General features: G+C 45.3%; 1 protein-coding gene, 1 non-coding gene and 2 pseudogenes across 3 annotated transcripts; 2 read left to right on the forward strand and 2 right to left on the reverse strand.

The window, feature by feature from the left end:
- Positions 1–885: 885 nt before the first annotated feature.
- LOC100404363 (tripartite motif-containing protein 75) lies at positions 886–9,236 on the reverse strand. 2 transcript variants are annotated; one of them, XM_078366321.1, is made up of 2 exons: positions 9,035–9,236; positions 886–5,203 (listed from the first exon to the last, which is right to left on the reverse strand). In XM_078366321.1, exon 2 carries the CDS (start codon positions 4,932–4,934, stop codon positions 3,528–3,530), a length of 1,407 nt encoding a protein of 468 aa, XP_078222447.1. In that variant the 5' UTR covers positions 4,935–5,203; positions 9,035–9,236; the 3' UTR covers positions 886–3,527. The 2 variants fall into 2 exon arrangements, with proteins under 2 accessions (XP_078222447.1, XP_002745307.3); XM_002745261.5 differs by having other exon boundaries at positions 886–5,274.
- LOC108590740 (guanine nucleotide-binding protein G(I)/G(S)/G(O) subunit gamma-5 pseudogene) lies at positions 6,680–11,791 on the forward strand (annotated as a pseudogene).
- On the reverse strand, positions 7,213–7,330 carry LOC144581977 (5S ribosomal RNA; annotated as a pseudogene).
- Positions 11,792–14,986: 3,195 nt separating the features above from the next.
- LOC118152440 (U4 spliceosomal RNA) lies at positions 14,987–15,127 on the forward strand. The gene has a single exon (XR_004741206.1). It is a non-coding gene; the product is annotated as a U4 spliceosomal RNA (small nuclear RNA).
- The last annotated feature ends 9,455 nt before the right edge of the window (positions 15,128–24,582 follow it).

Consider the following 24,582-nt stretch of genomic DNA (forward strand, 5'->3'; position numbering starts at 1 on the left):
CAACATGTCAAAACCTTGTCTCTCATAAAAATACAAAATTAGCTGGGTGTCATAGTGGGCACCTATAATTCCAGCTACTTAGGAGACTGAGGCAGGAGAATGGCTTGAACCTGAGAGGCAGTGGTTGCAGTGAGCCGGGATCATACCATTGCACTAAAACCTGGGCAACAAGAGTGAAACTCTTGTCTCAAAAAAAAAGGGAAGTGTACTCCTGAAAAGTTTATAATAACATAATTTATATCGAAAACTAGGTATTAATAGAAGAGACTATACCAGGCGTGGTGTCTTATTCCTGTAATCCCAGCACTTCGGGAGGCTGGGGTAAGCAGATCACCTAATGTCAGGAGTTTCAGACTAGCTTGGCCAACATGGTGAAACCTTGTCTTTACTGAAAATACAAAAATTAGCTCAGTGTGGTGGCAGGTACCTGTAATTACCAGCTACTAGGGAGGCTGAGGCAGGAGGAATTGCTTGAACCCAGGAAGTGGAGGTTGCAGTGAGCTGACCATCATGCCACTGCACTCCAGCCTGGATGACAAGAGCAAAACTCCGTCTCAAAAAAAAGAAAAAGGCCAGGTGAGGTGGCTCACACCTGTAATCTCAGCATTTGGAGAGGGCGGAGGAGGCAGATCACCTGCAGTCAGAAATTTGAAACCAGCCTGACGAAGATGGCTCCAATTCTAAGGAAATGGACAGTTAATAATATTTATAGTTCAACAGCTAGTTTCTCAAATCTTAAGAAATTTGAAACTAGCCAAAATACACAATTTAACTGAGTTTTAGACAGGAGAGTCGGGATGAATATGTTCACTCAACTGTAAGTGTGCCTAATCAAACCTCAGGTAGAAATGGCAGAGTCATACAGAAACCATAACTCAGAACATGTGGATAAAAGGAAATATTTTTACTTGTTCTTTTTATTTAAGGTACAAAGAATAGTACATAAAGTGAAATGTCCATCACCTAGACACAACAATTATTGATATTTTGTCACATTTGCTTCATCGATTGTATTTTTTCGGCTAGAGCTCTTCAGTAAAAATCACAGAAATACAATTTCAGCCCTAAAAATTTTACTCTGGATAAAAGCATTTCCTAAATCATAATGCTATCACACCTAACAGAATTAACAGCCTTGTTATCACCTAACGCCCTGCCATACTCACATTTTCCTGAGTAGGAAATGTCTTTTTTGGGTTGGGCATGGTGGCTCATGCCTATATTCCTAGCACTTTGGGAGGTTGAGGCAGGAGGACCACTTGAGGCTAAGAGTTCAAAATCAGCTTGGTCAACATAGTGAGACCCAGTTGCTACTAAAAAAAAAAAAAAAACCATTAAATTAAAATTGCCCGGGGCAGGTTGGGCACAGTGGCTCATGCCTGTAATTCTAGCACTTTGGGAAGTGGTGGCAGGAGGATCACTTGAGCTTAGGAATTTGAGCCCAGGCTGGGCAACAAAGTGAGACCTCATCTCCTCAAAAAATCAAAAGTTAACTGGGTAGCAGGTGCATGTAATCCCAGCTACTTGGGAGGCTGTGGCAGGAGAATCACTTGAACCCAGGAGGCAGAGGTTGCAGTGAGCCGAGATGGTGTCATTGCACTCTAGCCTGGGCAACAAGAACGAAACTCCATTTCAAAAAAAAAAAAAAGTTAACTGGGCATGGTGGCATGCATGCCTGGGGTTCCAGCTACTCAGGAGGCTGAGGTGGTAGGATTGCTTGAGCCTGGGAGGTTGAAGCTGCAGTGAACATGATCCTGTCATTGCACTCCAGCCTGGGTAACAGAGTCAGACCCTATCTTAAAAAAAAAAAAAAAAAAAGCTAATTGTGATGGTGTGAGCCCATTATTCAGAGGCTGAGGTGAGACAATCCCTTGAGCCCAGGAGTTCAAGTTCAAGGTTATGGTAAGCTATGATTGTGCCACTGCACTCTAGCCTGGGCAACAGGGTGAGACCTCATCTCTGAAAAAAATTTAAAAAAATAAGTTAACTTTGGTGCATACACACACATATAACTTCACCTTCATAGCTTTCATGCAAAATAAGTATTATGTCCATTTTACACATGAGTTTAAGCCCACTACCAGACATTACTGGAATCTAGGTATAAACCCAGATCCTTCTGGTTAAGTTAGTGTAGCGTCCTGAGAGTTTAAACATGTACCTGTGGACATCTCCTTTTTCATAGTCAGAGGGAAAAATAATACCTTATTACTTCCTGTGTATGTATAAAGCATTCCATTGACAAACCATTTAAGGGGATGGTTTTGTCAGTGATTGAAGGCACCCCTAGACATCTCTTTACCACTGGCTGATTCACCTTAACTGGGATACTTTTTTGTCTCAAAACTGTTTTCTTAATTTTAAATCCGTTTTTTTTTTTTTTGTTAACCTACTGCCTACATCTCAGAGTTGTTTTGAAAATACTGCAACTTCTGGGACATAGTTAGGGCTCCATAAATGTTAGCAGTCTTTGAAAGAAAACATTCTGAGGCAATATAGGTACACCATCCTGCCCAGTGATTCATCTTTTAGTCTCTGACATAGTGTCTAACAGTAATGTCCATTAGTAACAAGATTTTCCAGTTCTCTCCAGTGTCATAACAAGTCACTCTCTTCCAAAATACTATGCACAGAATACAGGAAGAAATGAAATAGCAAAGAATACAGGAAGAAATGAAAATTATGTGACGCAGAAGGTTTCTAAGAAACCTAATGTAGTGAGTGCCACCAGTAGGTGGCTTCTGGTAATAACAAAAAAAACTGTTAAAGCCTCACATGTTAAAAGCTAAAAATGCTTACCCTCTCCCTGTGGTCCCCACTCCACCCCTTTAAATTGTGCCCTGTGGTTTAACTAAAGATTACAAGCTGCTCCCTGCCTAGTATGTGTCAGGAATAGCACAATCCAACCTTTACACTGAGAAGGCAAAGTTGATAAGTTTGTTCTAGTTCATCCCCTGGAAGCTCCAACTGCACTTTTTTTTTTTTCTGAGACAGAGTTTCGCTCTTGTTACCCAGGCTGGAGTGCAATGGCACGATCTCAGCTCACCACAACCTCCGTCTCCTGCGTTCAGGCAATTCTCCTGCCTCAGCCTCCTGATTAACTGGGATTGTGCCACCATGCCCAGCTAATTTTTTGTATTTTTAGTAGAGATGGGGTTTCACCATGTTGACCAGGATGGTCTCAATCTCTTGACCTTGTGATCCACCCACCTTGGCCTCCCAAAGTGCTGGGACTACCGGTGTGAGCCACCGCACCCAGCCCTGCACTTTCTGAAAAACAGAAATAATCACCCTTCTACTCAGCGATGCACCAAGTCCATGAACATGATAGGTAACCCCCACAACATTCCCGAAAGGTAGCCATTCCTAGCACTGTTTGATTGTTGGAACAACATAAAACTTTCTTCTTGGAAACTATCAGAGAAAAAAAACTAGAGGGATTATATCCGTAGATAACATTAATACAATAGCCTCTGCATCTTCCATTAAAAAGACGAGTAAAATAGTTCAGCCTCACTGGTGGGTTTTTATTCACCAGCTGTTCCTGTATAGATTCTGAGAGGTTGTGAATCTGGTCCTACGTAGAAATAAGGCCGAAGAGGTCCAGTAAAAGTGTCAGAGAAAGTACAGATGTGAGATTTCTCAGCCATGTTATAGAATGAGATCTCACCCAGCTCATAGTCCACGAAAATGCCAATGGTCCTAGCTTTCACTTCTAACAAGAGAGGGGTTGGAAAAGCCCCTGGTGCGTGATAGCCATCATCCTGCAGCTCAATTCTCCAACATCCCTGCTGGGCTGATGAGGGTCTCCTCACCTTTGTGGGAAGAGAATCTTTGCAAATGCCAATAGCCCATTCCGACTTATCTCCCACTTCAATCTCCCAGAAATGCCTGCCAGAATGAAAACATGGAAAACCCAGAACAACTGGCTTGACTGTAAATCTTTTTGGGAAACCAGGAACCTTTTGTTTTCTCTTTGTAAATCTCACACATTTTTTATCTTCAGATACAATCAGGTTAGGGTGTGCTGTTTCAGAGTCTAGAATTACATCTACTTTAAATTTCTTTATAATTCTCCGCAGAGCAGAATATTGGGGAGGAAAACTGCAGCCATCTCTCTTCAAATGAATTGAAAAGATTGACGGGCTACTCTCATTTTCAGACTCATAGAAAAGTTTAATTTGTGACAGCAGTTCCGGTTCAGACAGCTCACTGAGCTCTACTACCTTATTTAATTGGCTTTTGAGTGTGGCAGTGTAGTTTGAAAATGCTGTTATGTTTGCACTGAGTTTCTGCTGATTGTCCTTCTCTTCTTCAGCTAGTCTGGAGAGAGCTGCCTGTTGCTCACGGTCTAAAAACTGGGTGAGGTGCTCAAATTCAGAGGACAGTTCCTGCCTTTGGCTTTCTACCTTCTCTCTCAGTTCTAAGAGTTTTTTGCTTTGAGTGCTTATTAATTTTTGAAGGTCTGCCAATTGCTTTTTCAGGGGCTGGATGTAACTGCGAAGCCTTTCCCTGTGATGACAGGCAGCCTCCTCTATGGGCCTCACGTGGTGGCCCTGGTGGTTAGAGAGCTGAGTGCACAGGGGACACAGCACTACCAGTTCCTCCTCGCAGAAAACGCTCAGGGGCTGGTTGTGCTTCTCGCACAAGGTCCTCTGTTCCCGCCTCTTTTTCTTGCTCTTAGCACTCTCGAGTATCTCGGCAATTTCAATCATCCTTCCCATCTGGGTGTTGCTCCTGAAGTGCCTGTCTTGACATTGGTGACGACAGACAGGGCAAGGAAACAGTTCCTGTAGATCCGTCCAGGACTGTTGGATGCAGGGCCGACAGAAGTTGTGCCCACAATCGATGGTGACGGGGTCTCTCAGGTAATCCAGACAGATGGAGCATTTGGATTCTGCTTTGAGTTTGGTCACACGTGCTGCCCTTGCCATTGGTCTGTCAATGAAGGTCTTGACCAAGGTAGTTGAGCTCTGTGGGTTTCTCCAGTGAGAAGCAGATATGCTCTTAGATCTCACTGTCCTTCCTTAGACAGTCACTGGAGACAGACCTCACTACAGTCCCACTGATTTCTCACATTGGTGGTAGCCCTTGAAGTCCTTTGAATCATCAGACCCTTTAATTCCAGCTGCCAAAAGGAGTCCCACACACAGCCTGCTGGCAGTCACAGCTCAGCCAGAACAATTACTCTTCCAGCCTTTGGCTGCACAGAGAAAATGAAGCCAAACAAGCAGTTCTGTTAGGAAAACATCTGATACTTCAAATCATTAGTTGCTGTGGGAGAGAAGATATTTCTTTCTTAAAAACAAAACAAAGTGAAACAAACCTGAATTTATTTCAGGTGGTCCTAACTTCCACCACATTCTAGCCAAACACAAATTATCCTCCCCAGCCCCAGTGCCTTTATTACTGTGCCCTAGCTACTCCACATACTTGGTACCACAATCCCCACATCCCATCTACTTAGCAGTCATCCTAACTGGGGTTGTGGGAACAGCCTAGGCCCTGAGGCATGGAGACCACCCACATTAGAAACGTCTTCGGTTACCTATCTCTGTAACTTGGAGAAATCTGCTTTACATCCCAAATTCTGGGAATCAGGTAAATAATGACAATCTCCCTTTAAACTTTTGACTTGATAAGGTATTTCTAGGCCGGGTGTGGTGGCTCACGCCTGTAATCCAAACACTTTGGAGGCCAAGGCGGGCGGATCACCTGAGGTCAGGAGTTTAAGACCAGTCTGACCAACATGGTGAAACCCAGTCTTAAAAAAAAAACAAAAAACGTATTTTTTTCTAGCCTGGGCAACGTAGAGTGAGCCTGTCTCTCCAAAAAAAAAAGGAATAATAAGAAGAAAAACAATAACAAAATTTAAAAAAACAGCTGAGTGTGATGGTGTGCACCTGTAGTCCCAGCTACTTGGGATTCTGAGGCAGGATTGCTTGAGCCCATGGAGGTCAAGGCTCCCGTGAGCTGTCATTATGCTACTGCACTCTAGCCTGGGTGACAAAGTGACACCTTGTCTCTAATTGAAAAAAACAAAAATGTCTTTCTGATGGCTCAAAATCACATCTACCAAATTTACCCTGCTCTTTCATCCTTGCTTCTCTACAGTTGAATAGGCCACAGAAGACCTATCTATTTGTGAAGTGAAATCAAACGAGATAACAAATTGAATACGAACAAAATTTGGAAAAATACTTTCGGTATTTATTAAAATGTCATTATGTCTAAATGCAAAATACCTATAAGATAAGAAAATAGACAAAAACTGAACATATTCCCAAGGTATAGGAACATGCTCCCCAAAGGAGCATAGAAGTAACAGTTACGGAAAGATGCAGGACTTCCTGGTTAACATGGTGAAACCCCGTCTCTACTAAAAATACAAAAAATTAGCTGGGCATGGTGGTGCGTGCTTGTAATCCCAGCTACTCAGGAGGCTGAGGCAGGAGAATTGCCTGAACCCAGGAGGCGGAGGTTGCGGTGAGCCGAGATCGCGCCATTGCACTCCAGCCTGGGTAACAAGAGCGAAACTCCGTCTCAAAAAGAAGAAGAAGAAAAAAAAGTTAGGAGCCCCGCTCCCACGGCATCGCTGCTTAGTTGTCTCGCCCTGCTGACCCATGGCCCACCACCCACCGACCCACAGACCCACGAATCGGCCCAGCCCTCGTGCACCATGTCTGGGTCCTCCAGCGTCGCCACTATGAAGAAAGTGGTTCAACAGCTCTGGCTGGAGGCCGGGCTCAACCGCATAAAAGTTTCCCAGGCAGCTGCAGACGTGAAACAATTCTGTCTGCAGAATGCTCAACATGACCCTCTGCTAACTCGGGTATCTTCAAGTACAAATCCCTTCAGACCCCAGAAAGTCTGTTCCTTTTTTTTTTTTTTGAGACAAAGTCTTGCTCTGTCTCAAGGCTGGAGCGCAGTGGCGCAGTCTCGGCTCACTGCAACCTCCGCCTCCCGGGTTCAAGCGATTCTTCCACCTCAGCCTCCCAAGTAGCTGGCACTATAGGCGCGTGCCAAAAGCCCGCTAATTTTTGTATTTTTAGCAGAGACGGGGTATCACCATGTTGGCCAGGATGATCTCGATCTCTTGACCTCGTGATCCACCCGCCTCAGCCTCCCAAAATGCTGGGATTACAGGCGTGAGTCACTGCGCCTGGGGAGTCTGTTCCTTTTTATAGTGAAATGAATCTTTTTTTGTTTTTAAGCCTACAGCACCCGGTGTTTCCAAACGGTCTCTCATCCAAGTACTAACCAGGCCCGCCCCTGCTTAGCTTCCAAGATCAGACAAGATCAGACGCGTTCAGGGCGGTATGGCTTAGACAAACATGAATCTTTCAAAGGTTTCCCAAACTACTTCTTACGATTCAGTGAACATTCAAGAAAGTTACATTTCAAACCTGTACAAAAGCTTATCCCTGTAACACATGTGTCATAATATACGAACTTCTACTTTTGTCAGTCCTTAACATCTACCTTTCTGAATTTTCATGAATTTCTATTTCACAAGGGTAATTGTTTTGTATACAATTACAACAGCATACAATAAAACTTAGTATGGAGAGAGAGAGAGAGAGAGAGAGAAAGAGAGAGACGGGGTCTCATTGTGTTGCCCAGGCTTGTCTTGAACTCCTGTGCAAGTGATCCACCTGCATCAGCCTCCCAAAGTGCTGGGATTACAGGCATAAGCCACCACGCTCAGCACACTTCTTGATCAAACATAAATTTCTGGAGCAGAGTGCAAGTATGTTTCTCTTGCCCTGAGCCATCTCCAGACAGCTATCTAGAGTCCTGCAAAGCTCTGGTCCTGCCACTAGTTTCCTTCCTTAGCTCCTCCTATTTCTTCAGATCTCAAGCTTCCTCTCTGGCTTCATCTTCCAATTTCAAGGTTCAGTGTCAGACACCTCTCCTTTGTAATGTGAATTACTTTACCAGGCGCAGTGGCTCGTGCTTATAATGCTAGTGCTTTGGGAGGCAGAGCTGGGAGGATCGCTTGAGTCCAAGGAGTTCAAGACCAGCTCGGGGCAACCGAGTGACCTCAGGGCCTTGTATCAGGGCTCGAATCCCTCCCACTCCACCAGACTCTATATACAAACCATTCCTCACTTCTACATCCTGGAAGATAATTCTACACTCGCCATCAGACCAGCATTTCTGGAAATGTTCCCAGACAGATATCAGTCACCTCTTTTTCTGACTCCTTAGGACAGAGTGGTCTCTGGGCTTACATATTTTTAGCAAGCATTTCGGTGACTTAGGACAAAACTAGTAAATAAATCAGGAATCATAATAAATAAATGATGGGTGGGCGTGGTGGCTCGCACCTGTAATCCAAGCACTTTGGAGGCCAAAACGGGTGGATCACCTGAGGTCGGGAGTTCAAGACCAGCCTGATCAACGTGGTGAAACTGTTTAAAAAAAATAAATAAAAATAAAAACAAATAAATGGCATGGGTTTTTAAATAACCTTATGCTGCAGGTGCGGTGGTTCACACCTGCAATCCCAGCACTTTGGAGGCTGAGGCAGGCAGAAGACTTGAAGTCAGGAGTTTGAGACCAGCCTGGCCAACATGGTGAAACTAAAAATACAAAAATACTAAAAATACAAAAATACTAAAAAAAATTAGCCTGTCTGGTGGCTAGTGCCTGTAATCCCAGGTACTCTGCGAGACTGGGGCAGGGGAATCACTTGAACCTGGGAGGCAGAGGTTGCAGTGAGCCGAGATCACTCCACTGCACTCCATCCTGTGTCACAGAGCAAGATTGAGTCTCAAAAAAATAAATAACTAAAAATAAAAACAAAATAACCAGAGGTTGCAGTGAGCTGAGATTGCCCCACCACACTCCAGCCTGAATCACAGAGACTGCGTCTCAAAAAAATAAATAAAAATAAAAACGTAAAATAACCTGATGATGAGTTTGGATTCCTTGTGAGGGCAAGCTGCCTCCAGGCACAGAGCAGATGCTCAAGAGGCCACAGGTTTCACTCCAGTCTCTGGCACCCACAGAGTCTCACCTCCCGGCTTACCTGGAGCAGGGGGAACTCTGCGGCAGTCCTTTATTCGTGCAAGGGGCCACACACTAGACACTAACTAAACACACCTGGAACGTGCAGCAGTGAGGACTCCACCCAGCTAAGACCAGCTTCTACCTGGAAGTGGGAGAGATAGGGGCAAGAGAAGGTGGGGGAGGCTTCCGGCCTGTAAGCAGTTAAGTGTCCTTGGCCTTGATCCAAGAACTTTGGAATCTTTTTTGTAATAAGTGAATAGGACAAGTTTGCATTTGCTCATGCAAATAACCAGAGCCCGCCTTATTTAGATGAGTAAAAAGGAACAGAGAAGTTGAGAAAGACTAGAGATTTCAACCCAGAGCCTGCAATTGGGTTACCTGCTGAAAGATATTCCTTATAGAAGATTAACAGTGAGGGTGTCGGCCGGGCTTGGTGGCTCATGCCTGTAATCCTGGCACTCTGGAAGGCAGAGGCGGATGGATCAATTGAGTTCAGGAGTTTGAGACCAGCCTGGGCAACATGGTGAAACCTCGTCTCTACAAAAAATACAAAAATTATCCATGGGTGGTGGGGCAGATACCTGTAGTCCCAGCTACTTTTGGGGCCTGAGGTGGAAAAATCACTTGAGTCCGGGAGGTTGAGGCTGCAGTGAGCTGAGATCATTCCACTGCAATCCAGCCTGAGAGACAGAGTTGAGACCTTGTCTCGAAAAACTGTGAGGCTGCCTGTATAAAACATTGCCTGGCTCACAGATGCACCCTGATTTTACAAAAAAATGTTTGCAAAATAATCGAAGTCATTTTTTTTTCTTTTTTCAGAGGGAGTCTGGCTCTTGCCCACACTGGAGTGCAGTGGCAGGATCCTGGCTCACTGCAACCTCTGCCTCCCAGGTTCAAGCCATTCTCCTGCCTCAGCCTCCAAAGTACCTGGGATTACAGGTTTTTTTTTTTTTTTTGAGAGGGAGTTTCACTCTTGTTACCCAGGCTGGAGTACAATGGTGCAATCTCGGCTCACCGCAACCTCCGCCTCCTGGGTTCAGGCAATTCTCCTGCCTCAGCCTCCTGAGTAGCTGGGATTACAGGCATGCACCACCACGCCCAGCCAACTTTTTTGTATTTTTAGTAGAGACTGGGTTTCACCATGTTGATCAGTATGGTCTCGATCTCCTGATCTCAAGTGATCCACCTATCTCAGCCTGCCAAAGTTCTAGGATTACGGGTGTGAGCCACTGAGCCCTGCCCGAAGTAATTTTTGTCTGCTATAAATAAAAAATAATTCTAGGCCGGGCGCGGTGGCTCACGCCTGTAATCCCAGCACTTTGGGAGCCCAGGGCAGGCAGATCACAAGGTCAAGAGATTGAGACCATCCTGGCCAACATGGTGAAACCCCGTCTCTACTAAAAATACAAAAATATTAGCTGGGCATCGTGATGCGCATGCCTGTAGTCCCGGCTACTCGGGAGGCTGAGGCAGGAAAATTGCTTGAACCCCGGAGGTGGAGGTTTCAGTGAGCCGAGGTTGTGCCACTGCACTCCAACCTGGCGCCTGGTAACGGAGTGAGACTCTGTCTCAAAAAAAAAAAAAAAAAAGGTAATTCTATTTTGCGGAAGTGGGACAGATTCTTTCTAGTCACTCAGGCTGGAGTGCAGTGGAATGATGACAGTTCACTGCACCCTTGACCTCCTAGGCTCAAGTGATCCTCCCTCCTCAGCCTTTGGAGTAGCTGGGACTACAGGCATATATAGGGGGAAAAAAAGCAATTCTTAAGTGATTTTTAGCTGGGCACGTTGGTTCAGGCCTTTTATCCCAGTGCTTTGGGAAACCGAGGTGGGAGGATCACTTGAGCCCAGAAGTTAGAGGCTGCAGCAAACTGTGATCATACCACTGCATTCCGGCCTGGGTGACAGAGTGAGACCCCAGCTCTAAAACAAACTAAAGTGAGTTTTAAATGGAAATATAGACAATAACACCGGGTAATGGCTGCATGGAGATTCCTTATTTATACTCTCTACTTTGTAGAAGTTTTAAAATGTTTGTAATAATATTCTTAAACAATTTAACTGAGAAACAAAAAGGTTTTGTAGGTAAAAACATTGCATGTGTTCAATATATATATTAAACATACCAATTTATGGCTGGGTGCTCTGGCTCACACCTGTAATCCCAGTAATTTGGGCAGCCTACGCAGGCAGATCACTTGAGGTCAGGAGTTTGAGACAAGCCTGGGCAACATGGTGAAACCCCATCTCTATGAAAAATACAAAAAATTAGCTGGGCATGGCAGCGGGTACCTGTAATCCCAGCTATTCGGGAGGCTGAGGCAGCGAGAATTGCTTGTACCCAGAAGGCTGAGGTTGCCGTGAGCAGAGATGACGCTGCTGCACACCAGCCTGGACAGGAGTGAGACTCTGTCTCAAAAACAAAACAAAAACAGGGATCTTGATTTCTCAACTCTGAAGCCAGAAAACTGCCCCTCTCCCAGTCTTCTCCACCTCAATCAATGGAACCTCTGTTCACCAAGTATTTGAAGCAGAAAATTAAAAAAAAAATCTGTTTCCCTTATTCTTTTGCTCACTACCAAGCCACAATCAAGTCCTGGTGTCCTGCCCCACACTGTGTCCCGGGCTCTGACACTCACCCCTCAGGGACACCTGGGAACCCTCCCCTGGTTGTCTGACGCTGACTGTCCTCCCTCATTCCCCACCCCTCAGAATCCAGTGTTGCCCCCTGGGATGCTACTTTGGGGACTGTGTTTGGCTTCATGTGTGTCCTGTGAAGGCAGAAGACAGACTGACAACACTGGCCATGGACAGATCATCAGGAAGCCATGAGTTGGAAGGGACCAGCAGAGAAGGATTCATCTGCCCATGAGCCAAAGAGACTGAGGGGCAGCTGTCAGGGGCCTGGCAGCAGGACCCCGCTCCTAGTGGATCAGAAGAACTGTAAAGGACTGATAATTCTGAGAGCATTTCAGTGGAGTGGCAGGGGCAAAGGCCACTGTGGTTCCAGTGGGAGGCAAGAGATAAACACTCATTATAATTCCTAAAGGTAATCAGCCCAGAGCATGTAGTCAAAGAAGAAGAATAGATTATTTGGGTTAATTTACATCACTGAGGGTAAGTAATCCTTTCTCTGTCCCTCCCACCTATTAGCTGATTCCATTTGGTTTTGCCTTCATCCTATGGATAAAGGGAAGAATCAAATACAGTCATTTTCCAACCAAAGGGGTTTTAATGCCAAAATGAGTGAGAGTTCTGTCTTAAAAATGAAACTGAGCGCCCAGGCCCGGTGCCTAACGCCTGTAATCCTAGCACTTCGGGAGGCTGAGGTGGGTGGATCGCCTGAGCTCAAGAGTTCAAGACCAGCCTGGGCAACATGGAGAAACCCGTCTCTCTACTAAAAATACAAAAAATTAGCCGGCCATGGTGGTGCATGCCCATATTCCCAGCTACTCAGGAGGCTGAAGCACAAGAATCCAGGGAGAAACAGGTAGCAGTGAGCCGAGATCACACCATTGCACTCCAGCCTGGGCAACAGAGCGAGACTCTGTCTCAAAAAAAAAAAAAAAAAAAAAAAAAAGTGAAACTTAATGTTTTCAATCCTCTAAACTATAACAGAGTTTTAATATAGTATGTTTTAAATGTTTAATATTTTCTGAGACAAGAACACATAAATAAATGAGGACCATCACAGGATTGCAGAATGTGGAGTTCTGGTTGTCTCTTCACAATGCACATACTCCCTGTGTGCACTCAGACCCACCCCTGGGACTTATACCACCAGTTATCTGCAGAGGAGTCCCAAGCCTAGATTACTGTTATCTTCCCCTGATTGTAGCTCAACAACCCTGAGCAAGTAATTTACAATCTCCTTGAATGTTATTTTCTCATCTGAAATGTGAGAACATGGGTGTATGTATACTTGATTACATTTACCGCTGGCATTTCTTATTAGCATTAAGAAAAATAATACATTAATCTGTAGATCTTCTTTGGAGCCTGAATTAAACAAACTCTAAAACACACAAATTTTGAGACAGCCTGCAGAATTTGAAAGGAGAAAATGTATTTGATGATACTGAAATTACATTTAATTTTTAAAGGGTACTTGTGATATTACTGGTTTGTTTTTGTTTCTGTTTTTAATTTGAGATGGGGGGGGTCTCAATATATTTCTTAGGCTGGTCTCGAACTCCTGTCTCAAGTGATCCTCCTGTTACTGGACTGGGGTCCTGATCCAGATCCCAAGAGAGCGTTCTCGGATCTTGTGCAAGAAAGAATTCAGGGTGAGTCCATAGGGAAAGGAAAAGCAAGTTCATTAAGAAAGTAAAGGAGGCCAGGCGCCGTGGCTCACGCCTGTAATATCAGCAGTTTGGGAGGCTGAGATGGGTGAATCACCTGAGGTCGAGAGTTCCAGACTAGCCTGACCAACATGGAGAAACCCCGTCTCTACTAAAAATAAAAAAATTAGCCGGGCCTGGGGGCGCATGCCTGTAATTTCAGTTACTCGGCAGGCTGAGGCAGGGGAATTGCTTGAACCTGGGAGGCAGAGGTTGCAGTGAGCCAGCCAAGATTCTGCCATTGCACTCCAGCCTGGGCAACAGTAGCGAAACTTAGTCTCAAAAAAAAAAAAAAAAAACAAGAAAAGAAAGTAAAGAAATAAAAGAATGGTTACTTCATAGGCACAGTAGTCCTGAGGGCTGCTGGTTGCCCATTTTTATGTTTGTTTCTTGATTATACGGTAAACAAGGGGTGGATTATTAATGCCTCCCCTATTTAGACCATATAGGGCAATGTCCTGATGTTGCCATGGAATTTGTAAACTGTCATGGCACTAATGGGAGTGTAGCAGTGAGGACGACTAGAGGTCGCTCTCATTGCCATCTCAGTTTTGGTGGGTTTTGGCTGGCTTCTTTACTGAAACCATCAGGAAGGTCTTTATGACCTGTATCTTGTGCTGACCTCCTATCTCATCCTACGACTTAGAATGAGTAAGCGTCTGGGAATGCAGCCCAGTAGGTTTCAGCCTTACTTTACTCAGCCCCTACTCAAGATGGAGTTGCTCTGGTTCAAATGATTCTGACATTCCTACCTCGACCTCTCAAAGTGCTGGGATTACAAGCATGAGCCACCACACCTGGTCCATTACTGGTATTTTATTTTATTTCATTTTTTTGAGACAGGGTCTCACTTTTGCAAACTAGGCTGGATGTGGTGGTGCAAACATCATTCACTACAGCCTTGACTTCCCAGGCTCAAGTGATCCTCCCACCTGAGCCCCCAAAGCAGCAGAGACTACAGGCTATACTACTGTTATTAATTATTATTATTATTGTTATTTAGAGACAGGGTCTGCTATGTTGCCCAGGCTGGAGTGCAGTGGCTATTCACAGGTGCGATCCCACTACTGATCAGCACCGGAGTTCTGACCTGCTCCGTTTCCGACCTGGGCCAGTTCACCCCTCCTTAGGCAACCTCGTGGTCCCCCACTCCCGGGAGGTCACCATAGTGATGCCGAACTTAGTGCTGACACCCGATGGGCATAGCGCACTACAGCCCAGAACTCCCGGGATCAAGAGATCCTCCAGCCTCAGCCTCCCGAATAGCTGGGACTACAGGCACGCGCCACGGATAGCCCTGCTATCATTATACTATTTTTAGACAGAGTTTCGCTCTTGTTGCCCAGGCTGGAGTGTAGTGAAGCGATCTAGGCTCACAGCTATCTCTGCCTCCCGGGTTCAAGTGATTCTCCTGTCTCAGCCTCGCAAGTAGCTGGGATTACAGACATGCGCCACCACATCCGGCTAATTTTTTTGCATTTTTAGTAGAGATAGGGTTTCTCCATGTTTGTCAGGCTAGTCTCAAGCTCCCAACCTCAGGTGATCTGCCCACCTTGGCCTCCTGAAGTGCTGGGATTATAGGCGTGAGCCACCTCACTGGCCTGTTTGTTTTTAGAAAGACTCATTATCCCTAGCTTTGCGCAGTGGCAGTATCATAACCAATGAGGTTTATCCGAGGTGCGATTATTGTTAATTGAAAACTTTTCCCAATACCCCACCATGACGACTTGAAATACAGTCGGCATTGTCAATTTTTGACAGTCTCTACGGAGACTCAATAAATAAATAAATAAGAAAAAAGAAAAGACTCTTTATCCTTTAAAGATATGTGCTGAAATATCTTTGGATCGAATGATACTATGATCTTCAAATGATATGATTAGCTTTAAAGGAGTCTAAGTATAGGAGGTTAGGACCCGCATGCGCAGATAAAACAAGATTGGCCACATGTTCATGACTGTTGAAAATCAGTGATTCGGCCGGGAGCGGTGGCTCAAGCCTGTAATCCCAGCACTTGGGAGGACAAGGCGGGTGGATCACGAGGTCAAGAGATCGAGACCATCCTGGTCAACATGGTGAAACCCCGTCTCTACTAAAAACACAAAAAATTAGCTGGGCATGGTGGCGCGTACCTGTAATCCCAGCTACTCAGGAGGCTGAGGCAGGAGAATTGCCTGAACCCAGGAGGCGGAAGTTGCGGTGAGCCGAGATCGCGCCATTGCACTCCAGCCTGGGTAACAAGAGCGAAACTCCGTCTCAAAAAAAAAAAAAAAAAAAAGAAAGAAAATCAGTGATTCAAGGCTGGGCGTAGTGGCTCATGCCTGTAATCCAAGCACTTTGGAGGCCAAGGCAGGCGGATCACCTGAGGTCGGGAGTTCAAGACCAGCCTGACCAACAAGGTGAAACCCCGTCTTTAAAAAATAAAAATAAAAACAAAACAAAAAAATACAAAAATTAAGTTGGGCACGGTGGCTCACACCTGTAATCCTAGCACTTTGGAAGGCTGAGGTGGGCGGATCATGAGGTCAGAGATTCGAGACTAGCCTGACCAACACAGTGAAACCCGTTCTCTATAAAAAATTAAAAAAAAAAAAGTGATTCAAGAGGACTTTGCTATTCTTTTTACTTGTTTATATGCTTGAAATTTCCTTTTAAAAAAATGTATTTATGTACTTGGTTTTATAGACAGGACCTCACTCTGTTGCCCAGGCTGGAGTGCAGTGGTGTGATCATGACTCACTGCAGTCTCTACCTCCTGGGCTCAAGTGGCCCTCCTGCCTCAGCTGCCCGAGTAGCTGGGAATACAGGTGCACACCACCACACCAGGCTAATTTTTTCATTCTTTGTAAAGACAGGGCTCTCACTATACTGCCCAGGCTGGTCTCAAATTCCTGGTCTCAAGTGAACCTCCTGCCTTAGCCTCCTAATACTCGGGGATTACAGGCATGAGCCACAATGCCTGGCTTTGACATTTAAAAAAAAAAATTTATTTATTTATTTATTTTGAGACAGAGTCTCACTCTGTTGCCAGGCGCCAAGCTGGAGTGCAGTGGCACAATCCTGGCTCACTGCAACCTCTGGCTCCTGGGTTCAAGCAATTCTCCGGCCTCATCCTCCCGAGTAGCTGGGACTACAGGCGCACGCCACCACACCCAGCTAATTTTTTTTGTATTTTTAGTAGAGACGGGGTTTCACCATGTTGGCCAGGATGGTCTCGATCTCTTGACCTCGTGATCCGCCTGCCTCGGCCTCCCAAAGTGCTGGGATTACAGGCTTGAGCCACTGCGCCTGGCTGACATTTCTTATCATTAAAAAAAAAAAAAAGTACAGGAAGAAAGAATATATGTAAATATGTGGAATTAATATCTGTATTGTTACACAAACATCATAGCATAAAAATATCTAAACATACAAAATAGGTAATCATAATACTATCACCTCAAAATAGAGTGAGCCCTCAGTATCTGCCAAGTTCTGCATCCCGGGTTCTTTTCTTTTCTTTTTTCTACACCATCTGGAAATCAAAGTCTGCATTCCAGGATTTAACCAATCACTGAAGGGATATTTTCCAACAGCTGAGGCAGAACCCACCCATATTGAGGCAAACTGTAAGGGATTTGAGATGAGAATCTGTCTGGATTTTGTTATCCAAGGATGATTGTAATCATATTCTAAAGTGTGTATATTGAGACATTCTTTTTTTTTTTTGAGATCCAGTGTTGCTCTGTCATCTGGGCTGGAGTGCAGTGGTGCAATCTCAACTCATTGCAACCTCTGCCTCCTGGTTTCCTGTGATTCTCCCACCTCAGCCTCCCACATGGCTTGAACTACAGGCATGAGCCACCATGCCCAGCTAATTTTTGTATTTTTAGTAGAGATGGGGTTTCTTCATGTTGGCCAGGCTGATCTCATACTCCTGACTTCAGGTCCACCTGCCTTGGCCTCCCAAAGTGCTAGGATTATAGGCGTGAGCCACCACACCCGGTTGAGACATTCTTCTTTACATGGTGAGAATTGCAAAAACTCTCTGCAGGAATACTCCATTAAAACTGCTGCTATAAGACACTAGATCCGATTGGGCATAGTGGCTCATGCCTATAATACCAGCACTTTGGGAGGCTGAGGGGGGTGGATCACGAGGTCAGGAGTTTGAGACCAGCCTGGCCAACATGGTGAAACCCTGTCTTTACTAAAAATACAAAAAATTAGCTGGCTGTGGTGGCAGGTGCCTGTAATCCCAGCTACTCGGGAGGCTGAGTCAGGAAAATTGCTTGAACCCGGGAGGTGGAGGTTGCAATGAGCCGAGAATGTACCACTGCACTCCAGCCTGGGCAACAGAGCTAAACTGTCTTGAAAAAAAAAAAAAAAAGACTAGATCAAAGTTTAACATGGCTTCTAGCAGCCTCAGGCCTTGTCCCTGGGACCAACCAGCCCTGGCTAGGTGGGTTTAAATTTCTGTCTGAAAAAGCTCAAAGATGTTAAATGAATTTGTTTATCTAGGCAAAACCTAACTGCAGGCCTTTGGCCCCTCTTCTTCTTAAGACCATTTGCTTAAGAAAGTTTACAGTTGGCTGGGCGTGGTGGCTCACACCTGTAATCCAAGCACTCTGGAGGCCAAGGCGGCAGATCACCTGAGGTCTGGAGCTCCAGACCAGCTTGACCACCAACATGGTGAAACCCTGTCTTTAAAAAAAATAAATTAAAAAAAAAAAGTTTACAGTTGTAAATCCTTCTTCCTTCCCTTTATTTTTTAAGAGAGGAAGTGTCACTGAGTCACCCAGGCTACGATGCAGTGGTGCTGTCATGGCTCACTGCAGCCTCAAATTCTTGGGCTCAAGCAATCCTCCCTCTTCAGCCTCTCAAGTAGCTGGTACTACAGGCATGCACCACTATTCCAACTAATTTTTTTTATTATAGCAACAGTCTCACTAAGTTGTCCAGGCTGGTCTTGAACTCCTGGGCTCAAGAGATCCTCCAGCCTCAGCACAGTATATGTTTTCAAAAGATATATTGTAAACCTTTTTCTAGAGAATATATTTAGTACTCTAGATATTTAGTATCTTTTTCTCAGCAGGGTCATACAGCATCATGTAAGAACAGCATAATTTATTAAATGACTCTCAACATTTAGACTGTTTTAAAATTTTGACATTAAATGTAAGGCTATGGGAAAATGCCTTGCAACTTCTGCAAGGATTTCCGTTTGTTTTTGTTTTCCTGAGATGGAGTTTCACTCTGTCTCCCAGGCTGAAGTGCAATGGCACAATCTCATCTCACTGCAAGCTCCACCTCCCGGGTCCAAGCAATTCTTCTGCCTCAGCCTCCTGAGTAGCTGGGATTATAGGTGCCTGCCACTATGACAGGATAATTTTTGTATTTTTAGTAGAGACAGGGTTTCACCATGTTAGTCAAGCAGGTCTCGAACTCCTGACCTCAGGTGATCCACCTGCCTTGGCCTCCCAAAGTGTTGGGATTACAGGCGTAAGCCACTGCCTGGTCAAATTATTATTATTTTTTATAGAGATGAGGTCTCATTATATTGCCCAGGCTGGTCTTGAACTCCTGGGCTCAAGTAATTCTCCCACAGTGGCCTCCCAAAGTACTGGGATTACAGGTGAGAGCCATTATGCCTGGCCAATAGTTGCTTTTCAATTTAATTAAATTAAATTTTTTTTTTTTTGAGATGAAGTTTTGCTCTATTGCCCAGGCCAGAGTGTAGTTTCGAGATCTAGGCTCACTGATAAATCTCCATCTCCTGAGTTCAAGTAATTCTCTTGCCTCAGCCTCTGGAGCAGCTGAAATTACAAGCTTTTGCCACCATGCCCAGCTAATTTTTGCCTTTTTAGTAGACACCAGGTTTCACCATATTGGCCAGGCTGGTGTTGAACTGCTGACCTCAGGTGATCGGCCCATCTTGGCTTCCCAAGGTGCTGAGATTACAGACTTGAGCCACCTTGCCCAGCCTCAACAGTTGCTTTTCAAATGTAAATCTTTAATGTGGAACTTAATTTGTATATCTTGTGAGAATTACAGAATTTTAAAGGTTAGAAAAGACTTTCTTCAGGCCTATAATCCCAGTGCTTTGGAAAGCTGAGGAGGAAGAATCCCTTAAGACCCTGAGTTTGAGACCAGCCTGGGCAACATAATGAGACTCTGTCTCTAAAAAAAAATCACCTGGGTGATGTGGTGTGCACTTGCTCACCACAGCTGTTTGGAAGGCTGAGGTGGGAGGACTGCTTGAGTCCAGAAGTTCTAGGCTACAGTGAGCCACAATCTTTTTTTTTTTTTTTTTTTTAGACAGAGTCTCACTCCAGCCCAAGCTGGAATGCAATGGCATGATCTCCACTCACTGCAACCTCTGCCTCTTGGGTTCAAGCGATTCAGCCTCCTGAGTCACTGGGATTACAGGCGCCTACCACCACGCCTGGCTTACTTTTGTATTTTTAGTAGAGAGGAGGTTTTTGCCATGCTGGTCAGGCTGGTCTCGAACTCCTGACCTCAGGTAATCCACCTGCCTCGGCTCCCCGGAGGCCTGGGATACTGGAATAGAACCACTGCACCCGGCCGAACAATCTTTTTTTTTGAGATGTAGTCTGTCTCTGTCACCCAGGCTGGAGTGTAATGGCATGATCTTCGCTCACTGTAACCTCTGCCTCCTGGGTGCAAGTGATTCTCCTGCCTCAGCCTCTCTAGTAGCTGGGATTACAGGTGTGCACAACCATGCCCAAATACTATTTTTTATTTTAGTTGAGATGGGGTTTCACCATGTTGTCCAGGTTGGTCTTGAACTCCTGAGCTCAGGCAATCTGCCCACCTCAACTTCCCAAAGTGCTAGGATTACAAGCGTGAGTCACCGTGCCTGGCGTGAGTTACAGTCTCGACACTGCACTCCAGCCTGTGCAACAGAGACCCTAAGGTTTTTTTTGGAGGGGGGGCGGGGACCGAGTTTCCCTCTTGTTGCCCAAGCTGAAGTGGAGTGGCGCCATCTTGGCTCAGCGCAACCTCTGTCTCCTGGGTTCAAACGATTCTCCAGCCTCAGCTGCCCGAGTAGCTGGGATTACAGGCATGCACCACCACGCCCAGCTAATTTTGTATTTTTAGTAGAGACGGGGTTTCACCACATTGATCAGGGTGGTCTTGAACTCCGGACTTCAGGTGATCCACCCGCCTCAGCCTCCCAAAGTGCTGGGGTTACAGGCGTGAGCCTCTAAGTTTTACATATAAATAAAATGTACATATAAGGAAGAGACTTCCAAGGCAGTCTTGTTCACTTCTTGTCCATTTATATGCACAACATTCAGTATAATCAGCAGCCTAGAAACCAAACAGACCCAAGGATAAAAAGTGCCAATCAATGTTTGGAGAATCTTGAATTTTTGTGTCCAAAGAAATCTGTGTCATTTAATACCAAAACGTCCCATTCACTTTCTACATTCTTCCTCTGTCTTCCCAAAAAGGCAGACAGGTGATAGGTGTTTTCCTTTTGTCCTTGAATCCTTGTCAGTCAGAGGGTTAAATGATCTATGCCAACCAGGGTACGCCGGTAGGAAGTAAGCAGGAATTCTGGATTCCAACCCATGGAACGTCTACTTGAATCCAGTTTGCTTTTTTTACAGCTCCAGTCTCCCTAAGTAGATGATTTGGGGTGCCCAGCATGTAGAAGAGAGGAAAAGAGAAAATGGGGCCTGGAGGGACTGGTTGTCATTAAGAGTGGGAGGGAAAAAAATGCAGGTAACTTGACAGGAAGAGGGGCCTCAGAGGAGGGGAGCCAGCAGGGGGCTGGACACACCTCTTCTCACCTACAGAAATGAAATAGGGCCAGCCAGGCAGCCAGTCTTCCCACTCCCTCTTGAGTGTCCTGAATTTGCATCTTTTCCCCTCCAGGGTCAAAGAGCTTTCCTGTAAAACACAAGCACTTTCTTCAGTGCCCTGGGCTGTTTCCTGCGGCATTAATTTCATTAGTTTACTCTATAAACCATTACAGTACAAGATACTATGCTAACTAAGCCTTTGGTCAAACAGTTGGATAGCTTCAATCTCTGCTTTCACTGGGCATTTATAAATCTAGTCACAGGACTGACAGTGCAAGAGCCATTTTACTAGATGTCCTGAGTATGGTGTTTCTTTGTTTTTGAGACAGGGTCTCACTCTATCACCTCACCTGGGCGCTGCTGAGCGGTGCCACAATTAGGGCTCACTGCAGTCTCTTCCATTCCCAGTCTTAAGCTATCTTCCCACCTCAACCTTGAGAGAGCTAAGACCACAGGCATGAGCCACCGTGCCTGGCTAATGTTTTCCATGTTTTTGTGGAGGCTGGGATCTCACTATGAGGCCCAAGCTGATTTCTCAAACTCCTGGGCTCAAGTGATGGTCCTGTGGCCTCCCAAAGGTTAGGATTATACGAGTGAACCATTGTGCCCTGCAGTCCTGGGTGTTCTGATGCTGAGAACAGTGGACTACAGGAGCAGGTGACAGGTTCACCTCCCCTAGTGTTACCCCGCCAGTGAAGGCTTCCTGGGGAAGTGGCTAAGATCAAGCTAAGGCCTCAGTCTAAGTCAAGGATATCCAATCTTTTGGCTTCCCTGGGCCACATTGGAAGAATTGTCTTGGGCCACACATAAACTACATTAACACTAACAAATAGCTGATGACCTTAAAAAGAAAATGCAGGCTGGGCATGGTGGTTCATGCCTATCTATAATCCCAGCTCTTTCGGAGGCCGAGGCAGGTGGATCATGATGTCAGGAGTTTGAGACCAGCCTGACCAACACGGTGAAACCCCGTCTCTACTAAAAATACACACACACAAAAAAAAAAAAAAAAAGAAAGGAAAAAGAAAATTAGTTGGGCATGGTGGCACACACCTGTAATCACAGCTACTCATGAGGCTGAGGCAGGAGAAACGCTTGAACCTGGGAGGCGGAGTTTGCAGTGAGCCAAGATCGTGCCATCACACTCCAGCCTGGGAGACAGTGCAAGACCTCGTTTCAAAAAAAAAAAAAAAGCAAAAAAAGTAATGTTTTAAGAAAGTTTACGGATTTATGTTGGGCTGCACTCAAAGCAGTTTGGGCTACATGCAGCCTGTGGGCTGCAGGTTGGACAGCTTGGTCTAAGTAGCAATCATCTGGGTGCAGGAGACTAGCTAGACTTGTACAGCATGCATAATGGTAACTTTGTGCCATTTGACCAACATCTCCCCGCTCCCCTCCCTCCCAGCCCCTAGTAACCACCATTCTACCCGTTTTATGTATTCAATCTTCTTAGATTTCACATGTGTGAGATCATGCAATAGTTTTATTTCTGTGTGTGGCTTATTCATTCAGCATAATATCCTCCAGGCCCATCTATGTTGTCACAAATGACAGGATCTCCTTTTCTTTGGCCATAAGTTTATTCAACAAAAAATAATCCTCTCCAATTTAACTGAGGTGGCTGACCACCACCACCAAATCTGCCTCTAAACTGGAATTGGGTTGCTGACCCAGCCCCAGCCTCAGCTTTCTTGTCGCCTTCAGGGAGCACAGCACACCATCTGTAGGTATCTGTCGGCTTCCCCTCTTGTGTCTTGCAGGGGGCTCACCCTCCAGACCTTTAGGCCGAGGCGTCAGTCTCTGGATGGCTGCAGTGTAGAGTGGCAGGCCCAATGTGCAGGTAATTATGGAGATACTGGGTGTAATCATGGAGGTACCTTCCCTCTTTGGGAAGGTATTAATAGAAATGTCTCCAGGCAAACTGTTCCTTCACGTAGCATGGAACTTGAGAGACTGAATGGCCTTCATAACGTGAAGATTGGGCACATTCTTGTTCTACAGCTCCGGGTGCTTAGGCATGTGGACATCCTTCTTGGCCACCATGACTCCTTCCTTAAAAAGGAGTTCAGGGTCGAGTGCGGTGGCTCACACCTGTAATTCTAGCACTTTGGGAGGCCAAAGTGGGTGGATCACTAGGTCAGGAGTTCGAGACCAGCCTGGCCAACATGGTGAAACCCCATCTGTACTAAAAATACAAAAATTAGCTGGGTGTGGTGGTGTGCACCTGTAATCCCAGCTACTCTGGAGGCTGAGGCAGGAGAATTGCTTGAACCTGAAGGCGGAGACTGCAGTAAGTAGAGATTGTGTCTCAGCACTCCAAACCGGGGCAAAAGAGCAAGACTCTGTCTCTCGGGGGAAAAAAAGGAATTCATAAATGGCAATCCGGTTCTTCTCAGGCATCAAGATCTCAGCAGCTGTAGGGTCAGGGCCGGGGCTAGAAAGAGGAGCTCCTTCTATTTAAAGGCTGAATAAATACTGTTATACATCTGGATATTAACTTTTTTTTTTTTGAGACGGAGTTTCGCTGTTGTTACCCAGACTACTGGAGTGCAATGGCATGATCTTGGCTCACTGCAACCTCCGCATTCTGGGTTCAAGCAATTCTCCTGCCTCAGCCTCCCAACTAGCTGGGATTACAGGTACGCACCACTGTGCCCAGATAATTTTTATATTTTTAGTAGAGACGGGGTTTCACCTTGTTGACCAGGATGGTCTCGATCTCTTGACCTTGTGATCCACTGGCCTCGGCCTCCCAAAGTGCTGGTATTATAGGCGTGAGCCACCGCGCCCGGCCTGGATATTAACTTGTGATCATGTGTTTGGTTTGCAAATGTTTTCTCCCAGTCCATACTTTGCTTTTTCATTTTGCCGACTCCTTCCTTTTCTGTGCAGATTTTTAGTCTGAGGTGGTCTTGTTTCTTCTTGCTTTTGTTGCCTGTAGTTTTGGTTGTCATAGTCAAAGAAAAAATTGTGTCACAAGATAAAATGTTTCTCTTTATAGCCATTGTTTTCCTGTTCATTTGCTTTGTTAAAGCATTTGAAAGTACATTTCCAGAACTTTCCTCCTGATACTTTAATGGCTACAAATAAGGTCTTTTATATAATCACATATTGTTATTAAAACTTAAAAGTATAGTCATTTAAAATCGATCTATAATTTGTTTTCAAAATTCAGATGTCAATTAATGTTTATTCATTGTCATTTTGATTTAGCCTTCTTTGGTAAAGTTTCCCAGACATATTTATTTATTTTTGAGACGGAGTTTCGCTCGTTACCCAGGCTGGAGTGCAATGGCACGATCTCGGCTCACAGCAACCTCCGCCTCCTGGGTTCAAGCAATTCTCCTACCTCAGCCTCCCAAGTAGCTGGGATTACAGGCACATGCCACCATGCCCAGCTAATTTTTGTATTTTTAG

This window comes from Callithrix jacchus, chromosome 3, assembly GCF_049354715.1.
Source record: "Callithrix jacchus isolate 240 chromosome 3, calJac240_pri, whole genome shotgun sequence".
Taxonomy (NCBI): Eukaryota; Metazoa; Chordata; class Mammalia; order Primates; family Cebidae; genus Callithrix; species Callithrix jacchus.